This window comes from Schistocerca serialis, chromosome 1, assembly GCF_023864345.2.
Source record: "Schistocerca serialis cubense isolate TAMUIC-IGC-003099 chromosome 1, iqSchSeri2.2, whole genome shotgun sequence".
Taxonomy (NCBI): Eukaryota; Metazoa; Arthropoda; class Insecta; order Orthoptera; family Acrididae; genus Schistocerca; species Schistocerca serialis.
In genome coordinates, this window is record NC_064638.1 from 778,790,449 (window position 1) to 778,812,043 (window position 21,595).

General features: G+C 40.4%; 1 protein-coding gene across 1 annotated transcript in view; it reads left to right on the plus strand.

Moving 5' to 3' along the window:
• Positions 1 to 21,595, plus strand: part of LOC126483190 (nuclear pore complex protein Nup153) — a 104,701-nt gene that overhangs the window by 14,721 nt on the left and 68,385 nt on the right. Inside the window, exons 3-6 of the mRNA XM_050106597.1 lie at positions 17,808 to 18,056; positions 18,145 to 18,267; positions 18,359 to 18,477; positions 18,552 to 18,665. Coding sequence (XP_049962554.1) covers positions 17,808 to 18,056; positions 18,145 to 18,267; positions 18,359 to 18,477; positions 18,552 to 18,665 — 605 coding nt within the window. The remainder of the gene's footprint in view (positions 1 to 17,807; positions 18,057 to 18,144; positions 18,268 to 18,358; positions 18,478 to 18,551; positions 18,666 to 21,595) is intronic.

The following is a 21,595-nucleotide window of genomic DNA, read 5'->3' on the forward strand; positions in this document are numbered from 1 at the left end:
CAGGCGGAGCTTCAAGGAATCCTCAGAACCTTAGGCCCCCTACAAAACCTTTCACCTGACTCCATCAACCTCCTGACCCCACCAACACCCCACACCCCTACCTTCTACCTTCTTCCTAAAATTCACAAACCCAATCATCCCGGCCACCCCATTGTAGCTGGTTACCAAGCCCCCACAGAACGTATCTCTGCCTACGTAGATCAACACCTTCATTCCATTACATGCAGTCTCCCATCCTTCATCAAAGACACCAACCACTTTCTCGAACGCCTGGAATCCTTACCCAATCTATTACCCCCGGAAACCATCCTTGTAACCATTGATGCCACTTCCTTATACACAAATATTCCACATGTCCAGGGCCTCGCTGCAATGGAGCACTTCCTTTCACACCGATCACCTGCCACCCTACCTAAAACCTCTTTCCTCATTACCTTAGCCAGCATCATCCTGACCCACAACTTCTTCACTTTTGAAGACCAGACATACCAACAATTAAAGGGAACAGCCATGGGTACCTGGATGGCCCCCTCGTACGCCAACCTATTCATGGGTCGCTTAGAGGAAGCCTTCTTGGTTACCCAGGCCTGCCAACCCAAAGTTTGGTACAGATTTATTGATGACATCTTCATGATCTGGACTCACAGTGAAGAAGAACTCCAGAATTTCCTCTCCAACCTCAACTCCTTTGGTTCCATCAGATTCACCTGGTCCTACTCCAAATCCCATGCCACTTTCCTTGACGTTGACCTCCACCTGTCCAATGGCCAGCTTCACACGTCCGTCCACATCAAACTCGCCAACAAGCAACAGTACCTCCATTATGACAGCTGTCACCCATTCCACATCAAACGGTCCCTTCCCTACACCCTAGGTCTTCGTGGCAAACGAATCTGCTCCAGTCTGGAATCCCTGAACCATTTCACCAACAACCTGAAAACAGCTTTCGCATCCCGCAGCTACCCTCCTGACCTGGTACAGAAGCAAATAACCAGAGCCACATCCTCATCTCAAACCCAGAACCTCCCACAGAAGAACCCTAAAAGTGCCCCACTTGTGACAGGATACTTTCCGGGACTGGGTCAGACTCTGAATGTGGCTCTCCAGCAGGGATACGACTTCCTCAAATCCTGCTCTGAAATGAGATCCATCCTTCATGAAATCCTCCCCACTCCACCAAGAGTGTCTTTCCGCTGTCCACCTAACCTCCGTAACCTCTTAGTTCATCCCTATAAAATCCCCAAACCACCTTCCCTACCCTCTGGCTCCTACCCTTGTAACCGCCCCCGGTGTGAAACCTGTCCCATGCACCCTCCCACCACCACCTACTCCAGTCCTGTAACCCGGAAGGTGTACATGATCAAAGGCAGAGCCACGTGTGAAAGCACCCACGTGATCTACCAACTGACCTGCCTACACTGTGACGCATTCTATGTGGGAATGACCAGCAACAAACTGTCCATTCGCATGAATGGACACAGGCAGACAGTGTTTGTTGGTAATGAGGATCACCCTGTGGCTAAACATGCCTTGGTGCATGGCCAGCACATCTTGGCACAGTGTTACACCGTCCGGGTTATCTGGATACTTCCCACTAACACCAACCTGTCAGAACTCCGGAGATGGGAACTTGCCCTTCAGTATATGCTCTCTTCTCGTTATCCGCCAGGCCTCAATCTCCGCTAATTTCAATTTGCCGCCACTCATACCTCACCTGTCTTTCAACAACATCTTTGCCTCTGTACTTCCGTCTCGACTGACATCTCTGCCCAAACTCTTTGCCTTTACAAATGTCTGCTTGTGTCTGTGTATGTGCGGTTGGGTGTGTGTGTGTGTGTGTGTGTGTGTGTGCGCGCGCGCGCGCGCATGAGTGTATACCTGTCCTTTTTTCCCCCTAAGGTAAGTCTTTCCGCTCCCGGGATTGAAATGACTCCTTACCCTCTCCCTTAAAACCCACATCCTTTCGTCTTTCCCTCTCCTTCCCTCTTTCCTGATGAAGCAACCGTTGGTTGCGAAAGCCTGAATTTTGTGTGTATGTTTGTGTTTGTTTGTGTGTCTATCGACCTGCCAGCACTTTCGTTTGGTAAGTCACATCATCTTTGTTTTAGATATATATTCTTTTATAATGTATATGGAATACCCCACCCCATGGACCATGCCGTTGGTGGGGAGGCTTGTGTGCGTCAGTGCAACCACAACAGAGGGGTATGTGTTAAGAGGCCGGACAAACATACGATTCCTGAAGAGGGCAGCAGTCTTTTTCAGTAATTGCAAGGGCAGCAGTCTGTATGGTTGACTGATCTGCCCTTGTAACATCAACCAAAGCGGCCTTGCTGTACTGGCACTGCGAATGGCTGAAAGCAAGGAGAAACTACAGTCGTGGTTCTTCCCAAGGACATGCAGCTGTTCTGTATAGTTAAATGATGATGGCATTCTCGTGGGTAAAATATTCCGGAGGTAAAATAGTCCCCCATTTGGATCTCCAGGTGGGGACTAATTGAAGAGGACGTCGTCATCAGGAGAAACAAAACAGGCGTCCTATGGATAGGAGCATGGAATGTCAGATCCCTTAATCGGGCAGGTAGGTTAGAAAATTTAAGAAAGTAAATGGATAGGTTAAATGTAGATGTAGTGGGAATTGGTGAAGTTCAATGGCAGGAGGAACACGACTTCTGGTCATGTGAATACAGGGTTATAAATACAAAATAAAACAGGAGTAATGCAGGTTTAGGGTTAATAATGAGTAAAAAAAAAATAGAAACATGGATAAGCTACTATGAACAGCATAGTGAACGCATTATTGTAGCCAAGATAGGCGTGAAGCCCATACCTATGACAGTAGTGCAAGATTATGTGACAACTAGCTTCATAGATGAAGAGGAGATTGAGGAAATGTATGATCAGATAAAAGAAATTACTCAGTTGGTTAAGGGAGCTGAAAGTTTAATAGTCATCAGGGACTGGAAATCGATAGTAGGAAAAGGAAGAGAAGGAAAAGTAGTAGGGAGTATGGGCTGGCAGAAAGGAATGAAACAGGAAGCCCCTGGGTAGAATTTTGCACTGAGCATAATTTATTCATTGCTAACTCATGAGAGAAGGTTGTATACGTGGAAAAGACCTGGAGAAACCGGAATGTTTCAGATTGATTATATAATGGTTAGATAGAGATTTAGGAACCAGATTGTAAATTGTAAGACATTTCCAAGGGCAGATGTGGACTCTGACCACAAGTTACTGGTTATGAACTGCAGATTAAAACTGAAGAAACTGTAAATAAACAGGAATTTGAGAAGATGGCATCTGGATAAACTGAAAGAACCGGGGGTTGTAGAGAGTTTCAGAGGGAGCATTATGGAACAATTGATAACAGGGGAAAGGAATACAATTGAAGAATAATGGGTAGCTTTGAGACATGAAATAGTGAACACAGCAGAGAATTGAGTGGGTAGAAGGACGAGGGCTTGTAGAAATCCTTTGGTAACAAAAGAGACATTGAATTTAATTGAGGAAAGGAGAAAATACAAAACTGCAATAAATTAAGCAGGCAAAAGGAAACACAAACTTTTAAAAAATGAAATTGACAGGAAGTGTAAAATGGTTAAGTAGGAATGACTAGAGGACAAATATAAAGGTGTGGAAGCATGTGTCACTAGGCGTAAGACAGTTACTGCTTACTGGAAAATCAGAGACCTTTGGAGAAGAGAGAACCACCTGTATGAATGTCAAGAGCTCCGATGGAAAACCATTCCTAAGCAAAGAAGGGAAAGAAGAAAGGTGGAAGGGGTAATTGAGGGTCTATACAAGGGAATGTACTTGTGGGCAGTGTTATGGAAATGGAAGATGTAAAGGAAGATAAGGGACATATGATACTGCATGAAGAATTTGATAAAGCACTGAAAGACGTTAGTTGAAACAAGGCCTTGGGAGTAGACAGCCTATCTTAGAGCTACTGATAGCATTGGTGAGCAATATGTATGAGACAGGCGAAATACCCTCAGACCTCAGGAAGAATATAGGAATCCCAATTCCAAAGAAAGAAGGCGTTGACAGATCTGAAAATTACTCAACTATCTATTTAATAAGTCTCAGCTGCAAGATACCAACACGAATCCTTTACAGAAGAATGAAAAAAATGGTAGAAGCTGAACTTGGGTAAGATCAGTTTGGGTTCTGGAGAAAGGTACGAACATGCAAGGCAGTACTGCCCCTATGACTTCCCGTAGATGATAGGTTAAGGGAAAGCAAACCTACTCTCTTTCATATTATGAAGGTGACAGGGGTAAAATATAAGGAGCAAAAGGCTATTTACAACTTGTATGGGAACCAGATGGCAGTTATGAATCGAGGGGCATGAAAGAGAAGCAGTGGTTGAGAACAGAGTGAGTTAGTGTTGTAGCCTACCTCCAATGTTATTCAGTCTGGATATTGAGTAAGCAGTAAAGGAAACCAAAGAAAAATTTGGAGTAAGAATTAAAGTCCAGAAAGAAGAAACAAAGACTTTGAAGTTTGCCGATGACATTGTAATTCTGTCAGAGACAGCAGAGGACCTGGAAGGGCAGTTGAATGGACAATACCTTGAAAGGAGGATATAAGATGAACATCAACAAAAGCAAAGTGAGGATAATGGAATGTAGTAGAATTAAATCGGATGATGCTGAGGGAATTAGATTAGGAAATGAGACACTTAAAGTAGTAGAAGAGTTTTGCTTTTTGGTGAGCAAAATAACTGATGATGAATGTAGTAGAGAGGACATAAAATTTAGACGCATTGGCACGAAAAGTGTTGCTGAAGAAGAGAAATTTGTTAACATCGAGTATAGATTTAAGTGTCAGCAAGTCCTTTCTAAAAGTATTTGTATGGAATGTAGCCGTGTATGTAAGTGAAACATGAACGATAAACAGTTTAGACAAGAACAGAAAGTAGCTTTTGAAATGTGATGCTACAGGAGAATGCTGAAGATTAGATGGGTAGATCACATAACTAATGAGGTGGTACTGAATAGAATTGTGGAGAAGAAAAATTTGTGGTACAATGTGACTAAAAGAAGAGGTTGGTTGGTAGGACACAGTCTGAGGCATCAAAGGATCACCAATTTAGTGCTTAAGGGAAGCGTGGGGAGTAAAAATCGTCGAGGGAGGTCAAGAGATAAATACATTAAGCAGATTCAGAGGAATGTAGGTTGCAGTAGTTACTCGAAGATGAAGGGGCTTGCACGGGATAGATTAGCATGGAGAGCTGCCTGAAACCAGTCCTTGGACAGAAGACCACAACACCATATTGATTAAAACCATGAAATGTTCAAGAATATTGCAAAAGTAGAGGCCAAATTACTCCAAATGTCGGTGCAATGTCATGTCCTGTCAAAAGGTGATTATTATCACTTCACACAGTTCAGAACTGAACACTGTAAATGAACTTATAAGGGACTACCTATCTTACAAAGGGACTGCCTATCTTACAGAAAGGTGCATTTATAGTATTTGTGTTATGGAACTAGGGGTGGTAGTAAATGATTGTATTATAACAAAGTTAAAAATGCTCTTTATTGACAAAATAAATTTGGTACATAAATTATTTTCCTTATGTTGTTGTTGTGGTCTTCAGTCCTGAGACTGGTTTGATGCAGCTCTCCATGCTACTCTATCCTGTGCAAGCTTCTTCATCTCCCAGTACCTACTGCAACCTACATCCTTCTGAATCTGCTTAGTGTATTCATCTCTTGGTCTCCCTCTACGATTTTTACCCTCCACGGTGCCCTCCAGTACTAAACTGGTGATCCCTTGATGCCTCAGAACATGTCCTACCAACCGATCCCTTCTTCTAGTCAAGTTGTGCCACAAGCTCCTCTTCTCCCCAATCCTACTCAATACCTCCTCATTAGTTATGTGATCTACCCACCTTATCTTCAGCATTCTTCTGTAGCACCACATTTCGAAAGGTTCCATTCTCTTCTTGTCCAAACTAGTTATCGTCCATGTTTTACTTCCATACATGGCTACACTCCATACAAATACTTTCAGAAACGACTTCCTGACACTTAAATCTATACTCGATGTTAACAAGTTTCTCTTCTTCAGAAACGTTTTCCTTGCCATTGCCAGTCTACATTTTATATCCTCTCTACTTTGACCATCATCAGTTATTTTGCTCCCCAAATAACAAAACTCCTTTACTACTTTAAGTGTCTCATTTCCTAATCTAATTCCCTCAGCATCACCGGACTTAATTCGACTACATTCCATTATCCTTGTTTTGCTTTTGTTGATGTTCATCTTATATCCTCCTTTCAAGACACTGTCCATTCCGTTCAACTGCTCTTCCAGGTCCTTTGCTGTCTCTGACAGAATTACAATGTCATTGGCGAACCTCAAAGTTTTTACTTCTTCTCCATGAATTTTAATACCTACTCCGAATTTTTCTTTTGTTTCCTTTACTGCATGCTCAATATACAGATTGAATAACATCGGGGAAAGGCTACAACCCTGTCTCACTCCTTTCCCAACCACTGCTTCCCTTTCATGCCCCTCGACTCTCCTAACTGCCATCTGGTTTCTGTACAAGATGTAAATAGCCTTTTGCTCCCTGTATTTTACCCCTGCCACCTTCAGAATTTGAAAGAGAGTATTCCAGTTAACATTGTCAAAAGCTTTCTCTAAGTCTACAAATGCTAGAAACGTAGGTTTGCCTTTTCTTATTCTTTCTTCTAAGATAAGTCGTAAGGTCAGTATTGCCTCATGTGTTCCAACATTTCTACGGAATCCAAACTGATCTCCCCCGAGGTCGGCTTCTACCAGTTTTTCCATTCGTCTGTAAAGAATTCGCGTTAGTATCTTGCAGCTGTGACTTATTAAACTGATAGTTCGGTAATTTTCACATCTGTCAACACCTGCTTTCTTTGGGATTGGAATTATTATATTCTTCTTGAAGTCTGGGGGTATTTCGCCTGTCTCATACATCTTGCTCACCAGATGGTAGAGTTTTGTCATGACTGGCTCTCCCGAGGCCATCAGTAGTTCTAATGGAATGTTGTCTACTCCTGGGGCCTTGTTTTGACTCAGGTCTTTCAGTGCTCTGTCAAACTCTTCACGCAGTATCTTATCTCCCATTTCGTCTTCATCTACATCCTCTTCCATTTCCATAATATTGTCCTCAAGTACATCACCCTTGTATAAACCATCTATAAACTCCTTCCACCTTTCTGCCTTCCCTTCTTTGCTCAGAACTGGGTTGCCATCTGAGCTCTTGATATTCATACAAGTGGTTCTCTTCTCTCCAAAGGTCTCTTTAATTTTCCTGTAGGCAGTGTCTATCTTACCCCTAGTGAGACAAGCCTCTACATCCTTACATTTGTCCTCTAGCCATCCCTGCTTAGCCATTTTGCACTTCCTGTCGATCTCATTTTTGAGACGTTTGTATTTCTTTTTGCCTGCTTCATTTACTGCATTTTTATATTTTCTCCTTTCATCAATTAATTTCAATATTTCTTCTGTTACCCAAGGATTTCTATTAGCCCTCGTCTTTTTACCTACTTGATCGTCTGCTGCCTTCACTACTTCATCCCTCAGAGCTACCCATTCTTCTTCTACTGTATTTCTTTCCCCCATTCCTGTCAATTGTTCCCTCATGCTCTCCCTGAAACTCTGTACAACCTCTGGTTCTTTCAGTTTATCCAGGTCCCATCTCTTTAAATTCCCACCTTTTTGCAGTTTCTTCAGTTTCAATCTGCAGTTCATAACCAATAGATTGTGGTCAGAATCCACATCTGCCCCTGGAAATGTCTTACAATTTAAAACCTGGTTCCTAAATCTCTGTCTTACCATTATATAATCTATCTGATATCTTTTAGTATCTCCAGGATTCTTCCAGGTATACAACCTTCTTTTATGATTCTTGAACCAAGTGTTAGCTATGATTAAGTTATGCTCTGTGCAAAATTCTACAAGGCGGCTTCCTCTCTCATTCCTTCCCCCCAATCCATATTCACCTACTATGTTTCCTTCTCTCCCTTTTCCTACTGACGAATTCCAGTCACCCATGACTATTAAATTTTCGTCTCCCTTCACTACCTGAATAATTTCTTTTATCTCATCATACATTTCATCTATTTCTTCATCATCTGCAGAGCTAGTTGGCATATAAACTTGTACTACTGTAGTAGGCATGGGCTTTGTGTCTATCTTGGCCACAATAATGCGTTCACTACGCTGCTAACCCGCACTCCAATTTTTTTATTCATTATTAAACCTACTCCTGCATTACCCCTATTTGATTTTGTATTTATAACCCTGTAATCACCTGACCAAAAGTCTTGTTCCTCCTGCCACCGAACTTCACTAATTCCCACTATATCTAACTTTAACCTATCCATTTCCCTTTTAAAAAATTTTCTAACCTACCTGGCCGATTAAGGGCATTTCCTTTAAACTGAACTAATAAAAGATTGGTGTACTAAATATAGGCATTTATTCACTTGCAGTAATAAATACATGCAAAGTGAACGTCTTTTAAAAGCCAATACAGAATTGGCCCTCAGCTTCACCTTTTACACATTATTGTCGTTCAAAGTCCTACATAACTTTCTCCCTCAATGATTCTGACTGCGGTATCTGTGACCTACATTTGTTTTATTTGTCTCTACAGCACAGTAAATCTAAGTAATTCTTAATTTTGAAATATGTATTGAGTATATTGTGAGGGAATGCTCATTAGAAATGTAACATTCGGCTGAAACCTTTGTTACTTGTCACAAGAACAAAGATGAGGAAGACACTCTAACATGAATAGAATAACTTTGGATGCTAGTGGAAGATAAAATTCCATCAATGTCAAGCTGTTTTATTTCAGTCTTTGATGTACTGTACTGTCCTGTCCTGTCGTGTCCTGTCCTGTCAGATGAATATATGAATTTTGTGAACTGAAATACATTGCTGTTACTACTTCAAGTGATGTCTAGTGTGGTGTGTCAGTTTTATTTCTCAGCCCTGTCAGGGAATTGAGACAAAATTGAGTGTAATTTATTTATTTTTGGGTTTACTCTGTCTTGTTGTGTAATATATTCTCTGTGGTCACTTATTTCACTGTCCACCCCAGTTAATCAAAATCCAAATAACCGTGTTCTGCTCTTGCTAGTGGACTTCTCGTTGCAGTGTTTTCAGTGCTGTAGGCTGAAAGAGAGCTGGATCCTCAATTTTACATATTGCCCAACAGTATTTCTTCTTCAACGCTAATTAATCTGTTTAAACTTCTTTATACATTGAGTTGTCATTTTTTTTTTTATTTTTACGCACACACACACACACACACACACACACACACACACACACTCTCTCTCTCTCTCTCTCTCTTTCTCTCTCCATTTTCAGACAAAGAAGTAACAGTATTAAAACTACTTTTGTTCTTTCTTCTATGGCATCACTATTGTTATTGTGAGCTCCATACTTCCATGGCTGCAACACACCTCCAAGCCACGATATGTAGGAACAAGCAGCTCACAGCAGGTAGACACTCCAAGCTTGATGACCCATCGTGCACATATTTGCTGTGGCCATGTACCTTGCATTCTTCTTCTTCTTCTTCTTCCATTGGCACTACATCCCAGGATGTGACTTGGCCTCCTCAATAATTTTCCTCCATTCCTCCGTGGACTTTACTGTAGGCCTCCAGTTCTGGCAACCAACTCGGGTGGTGTCTTCTCCAACCTCGTCACTTCCTCTCAACTTCAGTCGTCCTCTTGTGCTTCTTCCTCTAGGTTCACTGCAGCTGGCTTTCGTTACATGATCTGTCTCAGAGTCATGTTACATGCCCATCTCAATCAACGCAACTTGATGAACTGGACCAAATCATCGTCCTTACAGCACTCGTAAAGCTCGTCATTCCTTTACCTTCTCCAACTCCCATTTGCGCACACAGACTCTTGTCACTATACTTCTTTTGTCTGATCTCAATCTGCTTTCACCCTGCTTTGTAATCGTCCATGTTTCTGAGCCATATGTAAGTTCTGGGCCTATCCGCATTTTATACTCGGCACTTAGTCTCTCGTGTAGAAGCTTGGATTTTAAATGTTGTAGTATTCCAAAATAACATTGATTAGAACCATTTTTGTGTTCTGTAATTTTGGTCGAAGTGCTGCCATTTGGCTCCTATCTTTGTGCCCAGATAAGTGAAACATTCCACTCGTTCAACAGTCATTTTATAGGTTAATGTGGGCTATAAGGGTTGGTTTGTACCATTATACGTATACTTGGTTTTTCCTTCACTAATTTTCAAGCCCATCTTCCGTGCATTCAGTTTTAGAGCTGAGAATGCATTCTGCTCATTAGGTCCAAATCACCTGCATGTCCCAGTAGTTGTACAGACTTATAGTAGGTAGTACCTCTTGTCTGGATACTTGATTCACGTACCACTCTTTTTGAGTGCCAGAGTAGGCAAGAAATCCCATCCCCTTGTCTTAGTCCATTTCGTATGGAAAACTGGGGTGATAGCGTAGACTGCACTCACACAGTACACTGGGGGTGCCTTGGGGTAACCTCTATCAAACGCATCAACTTCCCAGGCACTCGAAGTTCCCGCATTGCCTCATAAAGTTTAGCGTGATTTATTGTTTCATACTCAGATTTGAAATCAATGAAAAGATGGTGCACACCAACATTAAATTCATTGGTTTTTTTCTGCTATTTTTCGGAAAGTAAATATCTGGTTCACAGTTGACTTTCCTGCTCTGAGTGCATTGATAACTTCCAATGATGTTTTCCTCCGTGGGCGGGAGTCTACTACACAAGATTTTTGACAATACATGTAATCTTTAGGAGTGATATGCCTCTGTAGTCGCCACATGTAAATATATCTCCTTTCTTGTGTGTATCAAACACACTATCCCTATGTTCCATTCTTCTGGCAACTCTTTCTTTTCTGAGATGAGACACACAATTTTGAATACCCTACAATTTAACTCAACTCCTGGCTTTGAATAGCTGCTGATGTTATGTTGTCAGTCCCTGTTGCTTTGTTGTTCTTCAGTCATGCATTTGCTTTGTCTACTTCTTCTTGAGGGGTGGGGACTACGGATCAACAACTTCTTCTGAGTGGATTAGGATTTCTTCAATAGGGGGCTCTTGAACATCCAACCATTCACTAAAATGCTCTACCCAACGTTACAGTTTCTCTTGGTTGTCAGTAAGTAATTCCCCATTTTTACTTTTACATGTATTAATATGCAGCTTAAATGATGTTCTTTCTCTGTCAGTTTTCTGATAGGATTTTCTGACATCATTTGTTTTTCCAGTTAACTCCAATTTTTCACTCAGCTTTCTTTCCCATTCCCTTTTCTTCTTCCGATGCAGTTCCTTCTCTTCTTTCCTTTTGATAATTTCTTGCCACTAAATGTGTATAAGATTTCTCAAACATTTTCCTATAAGCCAGGATTTTTCCTCATAACTTATTCTCTTCTCTCATCAAATCAGGAATTCTTTGATTGTTTTCCTTCTTTCCATAGCACTACTTCTGCTGCCTTAATGACTGTGTCCCTGCAAGCACTTCATTTCTGATTCAGAGTATCACTTACACTAGAAGTGTTTAGCGCAAGATTTTCAGTAGCGTTCTCATAGAGTATGTCTTAACAATCTCTTTATTTTTTAGCTTTGACAGCATATATTTTCTTCGAGGTGTTCCTTTCAATTTTCTTGCATTAGATATTTGAGCACGTAGTTTAGCAATTACATAATGGTGGTCTGAATCCTCATTATTCCTCTGTAGGTATGTACATCTAGTAAGTTTGAGAAATGCCTGCCATCAATAATTATTGATCATTTTGGTTGAAGATATGCTGATTAGGGCTACGTCATTTGCTTCATAACTCCTTTTGTGTGGGAACATAGTGCTACCTTCAACCGTATTATGTGCTAGTGCAAATTGAACAACTCTGTGTTTGTTATCATGTGTGTGTTTGTGGGGGCTATGCTTTCCTATTGCGATGTAACTTGCATTGCCTGCAATAATAATATACTGTTTCTCTGACAGTATTTTATTCGAAACTTAACTTCACTAATACAAATATTCATTAAATGTCACATTCTTCTTTCATCTTCTTTAAGGACAGAGAGTGTAACACATCATTTTCCCTAAAATGATGTGTTAAACCTCAAGTGTTAATATAATTTACTCACAGCAAAGCTTGTTTCTTTGGAATTAATCTGTCAAGGAGGAATTGATGTTGCATAAAGATATTACCAGCCAGCATAATGAATTTCAGCATATAAAGAATATAGTAAGGCATGCCCTCGTACATTTCATTGCAAAATATATATCCAATCACTATGGAGAAGAGCTGTGAAAGATGTGTTGCTCCCAGCTTAACTTGAAATAATCCTAATTTTATCCATAAATGGTTGAATAAGCTTCTTTCAAGAATTCATGAGCAGTAGAATTGAATTTGTGGTCCTGTGTGGTGATGTAGTTCAGTGACCTTAAAATAGGTCAAAAAATAACTGTTGCACTAAAAATCTAAATTGTGTTGTTTATTTATGGAGAAAAAAGTTGTCCAACATCTATGTAGTTGTTGATTCCGTATCTGTCTGACATCTTTGCTAACGCGGGTGTCCTCTTCACTGTTAACAGTATTTGATAATATGAAGGAGCTGTCAGATTTTATACTTGGCAAGTGTATGATGATCTACATCCATACTCCGCAAGCGGAGGGTACCATGAGTACCTCTATCGGTTCTACCTTCTATTCCAGTCTCGTATTGTTTGTGGAAATGAAGTGTATCAGTATGCCTCTGTGTGGGCTCTAATCTCTCTGATTTTATCCTCATGGTATCTTCGCGAGATATACGCAGGAGGGAGCCATATACTGCTTGTTTTCTCGGTGAAGGTATGTTCTTGAAACCTCAACAAAAGCCCGTACTGAGCTATTGAGCGTCTCTCTCGCAGAGTCTTCCACTGGAGTTTATCTATCATTTCTGTAACACTTTCGCAATAACTAAATGATCCTGTAACGAAGCGCGCTGCTTTCTGTTGGAGCTTCTCTATCTCTTCTATCAACCCTATCTGGTACGGATCCCACACTGGTGAGCAGTATTCAAGCAGTGGGCGAACAAGTGTACTGTAACCTACTTCCTTTGTTTTTGGACTGTGTTTCCTTAGGATTCCTCCAATGGCCCTCAGTCTGGCATCTGCTTTATCCACATAGTATTTTGTAGTATGAATATGATTTTGTTTTGACTGTCTTTCATTGTCACAATTTTTAACCTTCTGCATTCATCAGCCCATAATATTTTCATCCTGGATCTTAAATTTGTCCTGAAGACCTGCGCCACTCAAATTTTATATTTGAAGATTTTGTTGTAATTTCGAGTTCTGCAAAACCCTTCGTACCCCTTGGACCCAGCATGTTGTTGTTGTTGTCTTCAGTCCAGAGACTGGTTTGATGCAGCTCTCCATGCTACCCTATCCTGTGCAAGCTTCATCATCTCCCAGTGCCTACTGCAACCTACATCCTTCTGAATCTGCTTAGTGTATTCATCTCTTGGTCTCCCTCTATGATTTTTACCCTCCACGCTGCCCTCCAATACTAAATTGGTGATCTCTTGATGCCTCAGAATATGCCCTACCAAACGATACCTTCTTCTAGTCAAGTTGTGCCACAAATTTCTCTTCTCTCCAATTCTATTCAATACCTCCTCATTAGTTACGTGATCTACCCATCTAAACTTCAGCATTCTTCTGTAGCACCACATTTCGAAAGCTTCTATTCTCTTCTTGTCCAAACTATTTATCCTCCACGTTTCGCTTCCATACATGGCTACACTCCATACAAATACCTTCAGAAACGACTTCCTGACATTTAAATCTATACCCCATGTTAACAAATTTCTCTTCTTCATAAACGCATTCCTTGCCATTGCCAGTCTACATTTTATATCCTCTCTACTTCAACCATCATCAGTTATTTTGCTCCCCTAATAGCAAAACTCATTGAGTACTTTAAGCGTCTCATTTCGTAATCTAGTTCCTGCCGCATGACCCAATTTAATTCGACTACATTCCATTATCCTTGTTTAGCTTTTGTCGATGTTCATCTTATATCCTCCTTTCAAGACACTGTTCATTCCGTTCAGCTTCTCTTCCAGGTCCTTTGCTGTCTCTGACAGAATTACAATGTCATCAGCAAACCTCAAAGTTTTTATTTCTTCTCCATGTATTTTAATACCTTTTCCCAATTTTTCTTTTGTTTCCTTTACTGCTTGCTCAATATACAGATTGAATAACATCAGGGACAGGCTACAACCCTGTCTCACTCCCTTCCCAACCACTGCTTCCCTTTCATGCCCCTTCACTCTTATAACTGCCATATGGTTTCTGTACAAATTGTAAATAGTCTTTCGCTCCCTGTATTTTACCCCTGCCACCTTCAGAATTTGAAAGAGAGTATTCCAGTCAACATTGTCAAAAGCTTTCTCTAAGTCGACAAATGCTAGAAATGTAGGCTTGTCTTTTCTTAATCTATGTTCCAACATTTGTACAGAATCCAAATTGATCTTCCCCGAGGTCGGCTTCTACCAGTTTTTCCATTCATCTGTAAAGAATTTGTGTTAGTATTTTGCAGCCGAGACTTGCTAAACTGATAGTTCGGTAATTTTCACATCTGTCAACACCTGCTTTCTTTGGGATAGGAATTATTATATTCTTCTTGAAGTCTGAGGGTATTTCGCCTGTCTCATACATCTTGCTCACCAGATGGTAGAGTTTTGTCAGGACTGGCTCTCCCAAGGCTGTCAGTAGTTCTAATGGAATGTTGTCTACTCCTGGTGCCTTATTTCGACTTACGTCTTTCACTGCTCTGTCAAACTCTTCATGCAGTATCTTATCTCCTATTTCATCTTCACCTACATTCTCTTCCATTTCAATAATATTGTCCTCGAGAACGTCGCCCTTGCGTAGACCCTCTATATACTCTTTCCACCTTTCTGCTTTCCCTTCTTTGCTTAGAACTAGGTTTCCATCTGAGCTCTTAGATATTCATGGAAGTAGTTCTCTTTTCTCCAAAGGTCTTTCTAATTTTCCTGTAGGCAGTATCTATCTTACCCGTAGTGATATGGGCCTCTACATCCTTACATCTGTCCTCTAGCCATCCATGCTTAGCCAATTTGTACTCCCTGTTGATCTCATTTTTGAGACGTTTGTATTCATTTTCACCTGCTTCATTTACAGCATTTTTGTATTTTCTCCATTCATCAATTACATTCAGTATGTCTTCTGTTACCCAAGGATTTCTATTAGCCCTCGTCTTTTTACTCACTTGATCCTCTGCTACCTTCACTATTTCATCTCTCTATCTTACCATTATATAATATATCTGAGACCTTCCAGTATCTCCAGGCTTCTACCATGTATACAGCCTTCTGTCATGATTCTTGAACCAAGTGTTAGCTATGATTAAATTATGCTCTGTGCAAAATTCTACCAGGTGGCTTCCTCTTTAATTCCTTACTCCCATTCCATATTCACCTACTACATTTCCTTCTCTTCCTTTTCCTACTATCAAGTTCCAGTCACCCACGACTATTAAATTTTTGTCTCCCTTCACTGTCTGAATAATTTCTTTTATTTCATCATACATTTCATAAATCTCTTCTTCATCTGCGAATCTAGTTGGCATATAAATATGTACTACTGTGATAGGTGTGGGCTTCGTTCTATTTGGCCACAGTAATGTGTTCACTATGCTGTTTGTAGTAGTTTACCAACATTCCTATTTTCCTATTCATTATTAAACATAGTCCTGCTTTACCCCTATTTGATTTTGTGTTTATAACCCTGTATTCACCTTACCAGAAGTCTCGTTCATCCTGTCACCGAACTTCACTAATTCCCACTATATCTAACTTTAACCTATCCATTTCCCTTTTTAAATTTTCTAACCTACCTGCCCGATTAAGGGATCTGACATTCCACGCTCCGTTCCGTAGAATGCCAGTTTTCTTTCTCCTGATAACAACGTCGTCCTGAGCAGTCCCCACCCGGAGATCCGAATATTTTACCCAAGAGGACGCCATCATCATCGAACCATATAGTAAAACTGCATGCCCTAGGGAAAAATTACGGCTGTAGTTTCCCCCCTTGCTTTCAGCCGTTCCCAGTACCAGCACAGCAAGGCTGTTTTGGTTAGTGTTATAAGGCCAGATCAGTCAATCATCCAGATTGTTGCTCCTGCAACTACTGAAAAGGGTGCTGCCCCTCCGCAGGAACCACACACTTGTCTGGCCTCTCAACAGATACCCCTCCGTTGTGGTTGCACCTACGGTACAGCTATCTTTATCGCTGAGGCACGCAAGCCTCCCCACCAATGGCAAGGTCCATGGTTCATGGACCCAGCATAGTTTAGTTTATTCTTCACAGGAAATGGCATTATCAGTTATGTCAATCAGGTCAACTGGACCTACCAGTACCAGATGTCAACTTCGTCCTGTAACTCAGTGTGGTGCGTGACATAATATGCAGTCAAATAGAGTGAGATTAGAATGCTGACAATATTTGTTTTTGGTCTGTATTATTTTTTGGACTTTAGATCTGTATCTTAGCATGAGGTCTAGGTTATGTCGGACAATGACAGTTGGGTTGGAAAGGCCAGTGAATCTTATTATCAAATCTAAACTGTGATGACCTACTGATGTGTAGCATATAATATGATTGGATAGATAAAAAAGAGGTACTCATCAGGCAGCAGTGGGAGCGCGCGCACACACACACACACACACACACACACACACACACACACACAGGCTTAACTTACCCAGGCTTTCAGAGCCAGTGGCGCTTCTTCTGGCAGAGGAGGTGAAGGGGAAGGAAGAGGCGTGAAGGAAAACTACTGGAGTGGCTTAGAAAAGGGGTACAATTAGACCATTAATGTGACCTGCATTTTGTGGTCAGTGCAATTGTTGTGGAAAAATTTTGAGAATAAAAGTATTGATGATTTACTGTAGACATACGAAAGAATTAAGTGTGGACTATGACCTATGTAGTAATATTGCATAAAAATTTAAAAATAGAAGTTGTATCCCAGTGAGTTGTAGCAAAATATAAATGGAAAATGTGAAGCAGAAAACAGTGTAGTTACAGATTTCAAATAAATGTTTTGGTTGTTCACAAAATCAAATGAAAAGTGTGGGAAGCTGCCAAATTTCAAAGAGCACCACCCTGTGTCAGTTGCCCCTAAGACTTCCTCCTGCACAGTTCCAGTCCTGAAGAAGGAATAAATCTTTTATTGGAAATGCTGTTATATCATCAGGATTCCTTTAATATTGGTAATTCCTAGCCATATTTTTTTTCAGTTTTAATAAAATTTTCTCAGGATTTAGTCAAAGTGATCATGGTCATTGTGTGCAGCAGTCGAATCTAATAGCTGCTAAAGCAGTAAGTGCCAGAAATACTCCCCCCTCCCGACTCTTCTTTTGGGTTGTATCAGAGCACGTATGAAGACTTGTTATTGACATTTAGTTTTCATATAATAATGGCAGTATTCGGCAAATAAATGATTTGAGTCAAAGGCAATGCTGCTATGTAAAATGTACAACAAACCCAGTTTCTCTCTCTCTCTCTCTCTCTCTCTCTCTGTCTGTCTCTGTGTGTGTGTGTGTGTGTGTGTGTGTGTGTGTGTGTGTGTGTGTGTGTGTTCTCTACATTAATTGCATTGAGCCATACCATCCAGCATTTGAAAATGAGAGTTTTTGTTTGTGTGCATGATGTTATTGTTATTTTAATTGTAATATTGAGGAAACTTACTTTTATTTCATGTTCTCCTTTGTTACAGCATTGGTGGCAGAAAGACCAGAGACTGAATCGAGATATTCTCCTCAAAGGATTACTGATGATCCAGTCCCTGGCCCTAGTGGCCTTAACAAACAGCAAATTAAATTAAATGCTGTAGCATCAGCAGGCCTTACAACTGATGGAATTAGTTCTGTCAGAGAGCATCGAAACATCAGGCCACGTCCATCTCTGTCAACTTATTTAAATCAATCTACTGTCAGCTCAGGAAGTGTTGACAGAAAAATAAATGGTATGACTGCAGACTTCTGTAATTTCAGCTGTGTTCATGTTGTCAGGTTTTTTTTCATTTCTGTAATGTACTTCTTACCTTTGTGTAGGAGATGATGTGTCGGAGAGTAGTGAATCGACAAGTGGATGCTCATCTCTCCCACACCATGTGGCTCATCAGACATCCGTTAATAATAGTGCATCAAATACAAAAAGAAACTTTGACAACACGAGTAAGCTTATATTTTTTTCATGTTATGATGCGTTTTAAGTGTGTGTTTAGTGTTTTGCTTGTTATTGGCATGATATTCATTTTATTTGCAGCTCCCACGAACAGGAGGAGATTACTGTTACTTAATCGTACACGCAGTCCAAGAATGAACACTCCTTTGAACAGGAGGAGAAGTTTATTTAATGTATCAGCATTTGGGTCTCCAAGTTTGGTTGGTATAGTTTAACATTGTAATTTTTGTTGTTTATATAAACAATGCTGTAATGATTTCCCCTTGCATTCAAGGAATCGGATACCTCACTTTCAAGATCGGCTGTCATTAATTCACCATTTTATGCCGGGCGGACTGGTTACGGAGGTGCATCAGCATACAGACGCAGTCACGACTTTACACCCGAGGTAAATAGACATGATATAACCAGTTACTGTAACAGCTTTCACCCTACAAAACATGCAGGAGTAACACAATGTAACTCACAGCTAAGCTTATGTTCAGATTGCATGATATTGCAATAATCTGCTGTGATTCACCATTTCTGGGTAGAATCCTCAAAGCACATTGACTACTGCTAAGGTTTTTGAATTCTTGTGGTAGCTTATTGAAAACTGATTCAGCAGTATGCTGCACATCTTTCTGCACAAGAGTTAATGAAGTGCGATCCAAATGCAGATTGGCTTTCTGCGTAGTATTAACTGAGTGAAAGGTGCTAATTCTTGGGAATAAGCTGACATTGTTAACAAGAAATGACAGTAAAGTGTGTGTGGGGGGCGGTGGAGGGGGGGACGCTTGTCGAACTGTCGCTTACTTCAGATACCGTTCGAGTAGTAAAAATGGCAGCATTCAGTCTTCAAACAAGATCCTGAGTATGGATTTCCCACGACAGTTTACTATCTATCGGGACACCAAGAAATTTGAATTGTTCAGTTTCACTAATCATATGCCCATTCTGTGAAATTAAAAGTGTGGTTTTGTTGAAGTGTGTGTTAGAAACTATAAAAACTGAGGCGCACTGTGATTTGGCATTAGTTTATTTTGTACAAGCCATGAACTTATTTCGTGAACTGCACTATTTGAAACAGAACCAATGTTGCACACACACCCTTTAGTCATCAACAAACAGAAATATTTTAGAATTACCTGTTATTCTTTATTACCTGCAATTCATTACCTGCATATCATGTATGTAAATAAGGAACAGGAATGGCACCAACACTGATCCCTAGGGCACCACCCATTTGACTGACCGTCTCCCACTCGGACCCCACATCACAACCATTCTCAACACAGTGAATAATGACCTTTTTCTGTCTGTTGTTAAAGTAAGAGGTGAACCAGTTGTGAGCTACTCCCCGTATTCCATAATGGTTTGACTTTTGGAGTAATATTTTGTGATCAACTCAAACACCTTAGTTAAATCGACAAATACGCCTAGCGTTCAAAAGCTTTTGCTTAAACCATCCAGTACTTCACAGACATCTTCATGAGTCTGTTCTCTAATTAATTGCTCAATTTAATTTCCAGACGAGGCACTTAAAACAGTTTGATATGGTTCTCTTACCCTATTACCTGTCCTAATCACTCTAGTCTCCCAATCTATAAACTGTAAATGGAAGTCTCCACCTAAAATTATAACACGACCAGGAAATCAACACATGTTCTCCCAAGTTTCCCCCCTCAGATGTTCTGCCATTGCCCAGGGGGTCTATAAAAGCATCTGATGACCATATTGGTCCACCTTCGACACTTACCTTCACCCAGATTTTCACATTCTGAATCTGTTGTAATCTCACTAGATATTATGTTATCACTTTTATTGCTATAAGCTTGCCTTTACCACCAGCCTTCAACCTATGTTTGCGTTACACATTGCAGTTGGAGTTCAGAATTGCATTGCTATTGACACCTGATGTTGGCCAAGTTTTTGTCCCTAGTACTATGTGGCCATTGCAACTGCTTATAAGTTAGTCTAGTTCCGGGGTCTTTCCATAGGTCCCAGAAATTTAATTTATGTCGGAACATTTCCTTTCACAGATCTGCTGTGACAAATGCTATCCTGTCTGGACTAAGAATGCATGTTCTCAGGCCTGTGGATGTATTTCTCTATCCTAAAAAACCAATGTGTGCATGCTACACTTACTCCGCTACCCTCATAGCCATTGTTGTAGGGTCCTACATTTGTTCACCTGATAGGTAGCTGTAGAAATACGTGTCAAAGATCATCACAGTATGGTCTCAGCCTCTGGCTTAAGCTGTCCACATGGCTCCAAACTAGAGGACAGCGGCCAGTTGTGAGAACTGCTACAAAACAATAGCTCTGCTTCTGCCATGCGAGTGAAGCTAGCTTCTTCCACCATGTGAGCAAGGCTACCTGTCTTCACCAAATCAGCTAGTCACCTGTAGGAAAGAACAAGGGATGGCCTCTATACCCAGGCAGCATGTGTCATTCATGCCGATGCTAGCCGTGATCCGCTGTACTCAATTGCTGCCAGCAGAACCTTCTCCCCATCTTGGGTTGGGTCTATTCAAGTGAAATTCTTTTGAAATTGTATTTGTGGAAGATGGAAGTAGAATTGCAGCATTACGTTGCTGCTAAATGGTAATATGCAATTCACAAAATTATCTGGTGTTAATTATCTGAATCGCATCATTAAGAGGGGGTAGGACGTCAAATGGGACGACTTGGAGCAGGAGAGGCATCATTACAGGACATTTTAATTTCCACTGTCTGTACTTTTACAAATTTATAAAACTTTTGCAGCATGACCAGGAAGGATTCAGGTTTCGCAGCAGAAGTTCAAAAACTCAACAAAATATTTTTTTTTTTTTCTTTTATATCTGAAATTTCATCAGTTTTTCACTTATTGGCTGCATTTGTTCCTATAGATACACTTTTCTTCATAACTAGGAGAGATTCTTCGATGAATTTTGCACAGCATACAAACCATAGTTACAGGTGTATGGAGCTCTAGAATTTTACAAATCTATTAAAAACTGTGGTAAAAATTGAGATAATTAACTTTAAATTTGAGTTTGTTCTAAACATGAAGTTTAAAATGTAACAGCTTTTTCATTTTTTCATAAATTAAATAAATTCTAGTTTCATACACCTGTAAGTGTGTTTTGTATGCTGTGCAAAATTCATCGAAGAGTCTCTCCTACTTATGAAGAAAATTGTACTTATAGTAACAAATTCTGCCACCAGTAACTGAAAAAATGATGAAATTTCACATGTAAAAAAAAAATTATTTTGTCGTGTTTGTGAACTTCCACTGCTATGAGTGTGAATCCTGAATCCTTCCTGGTCATGCTGACAAAGTTTTATAAATTT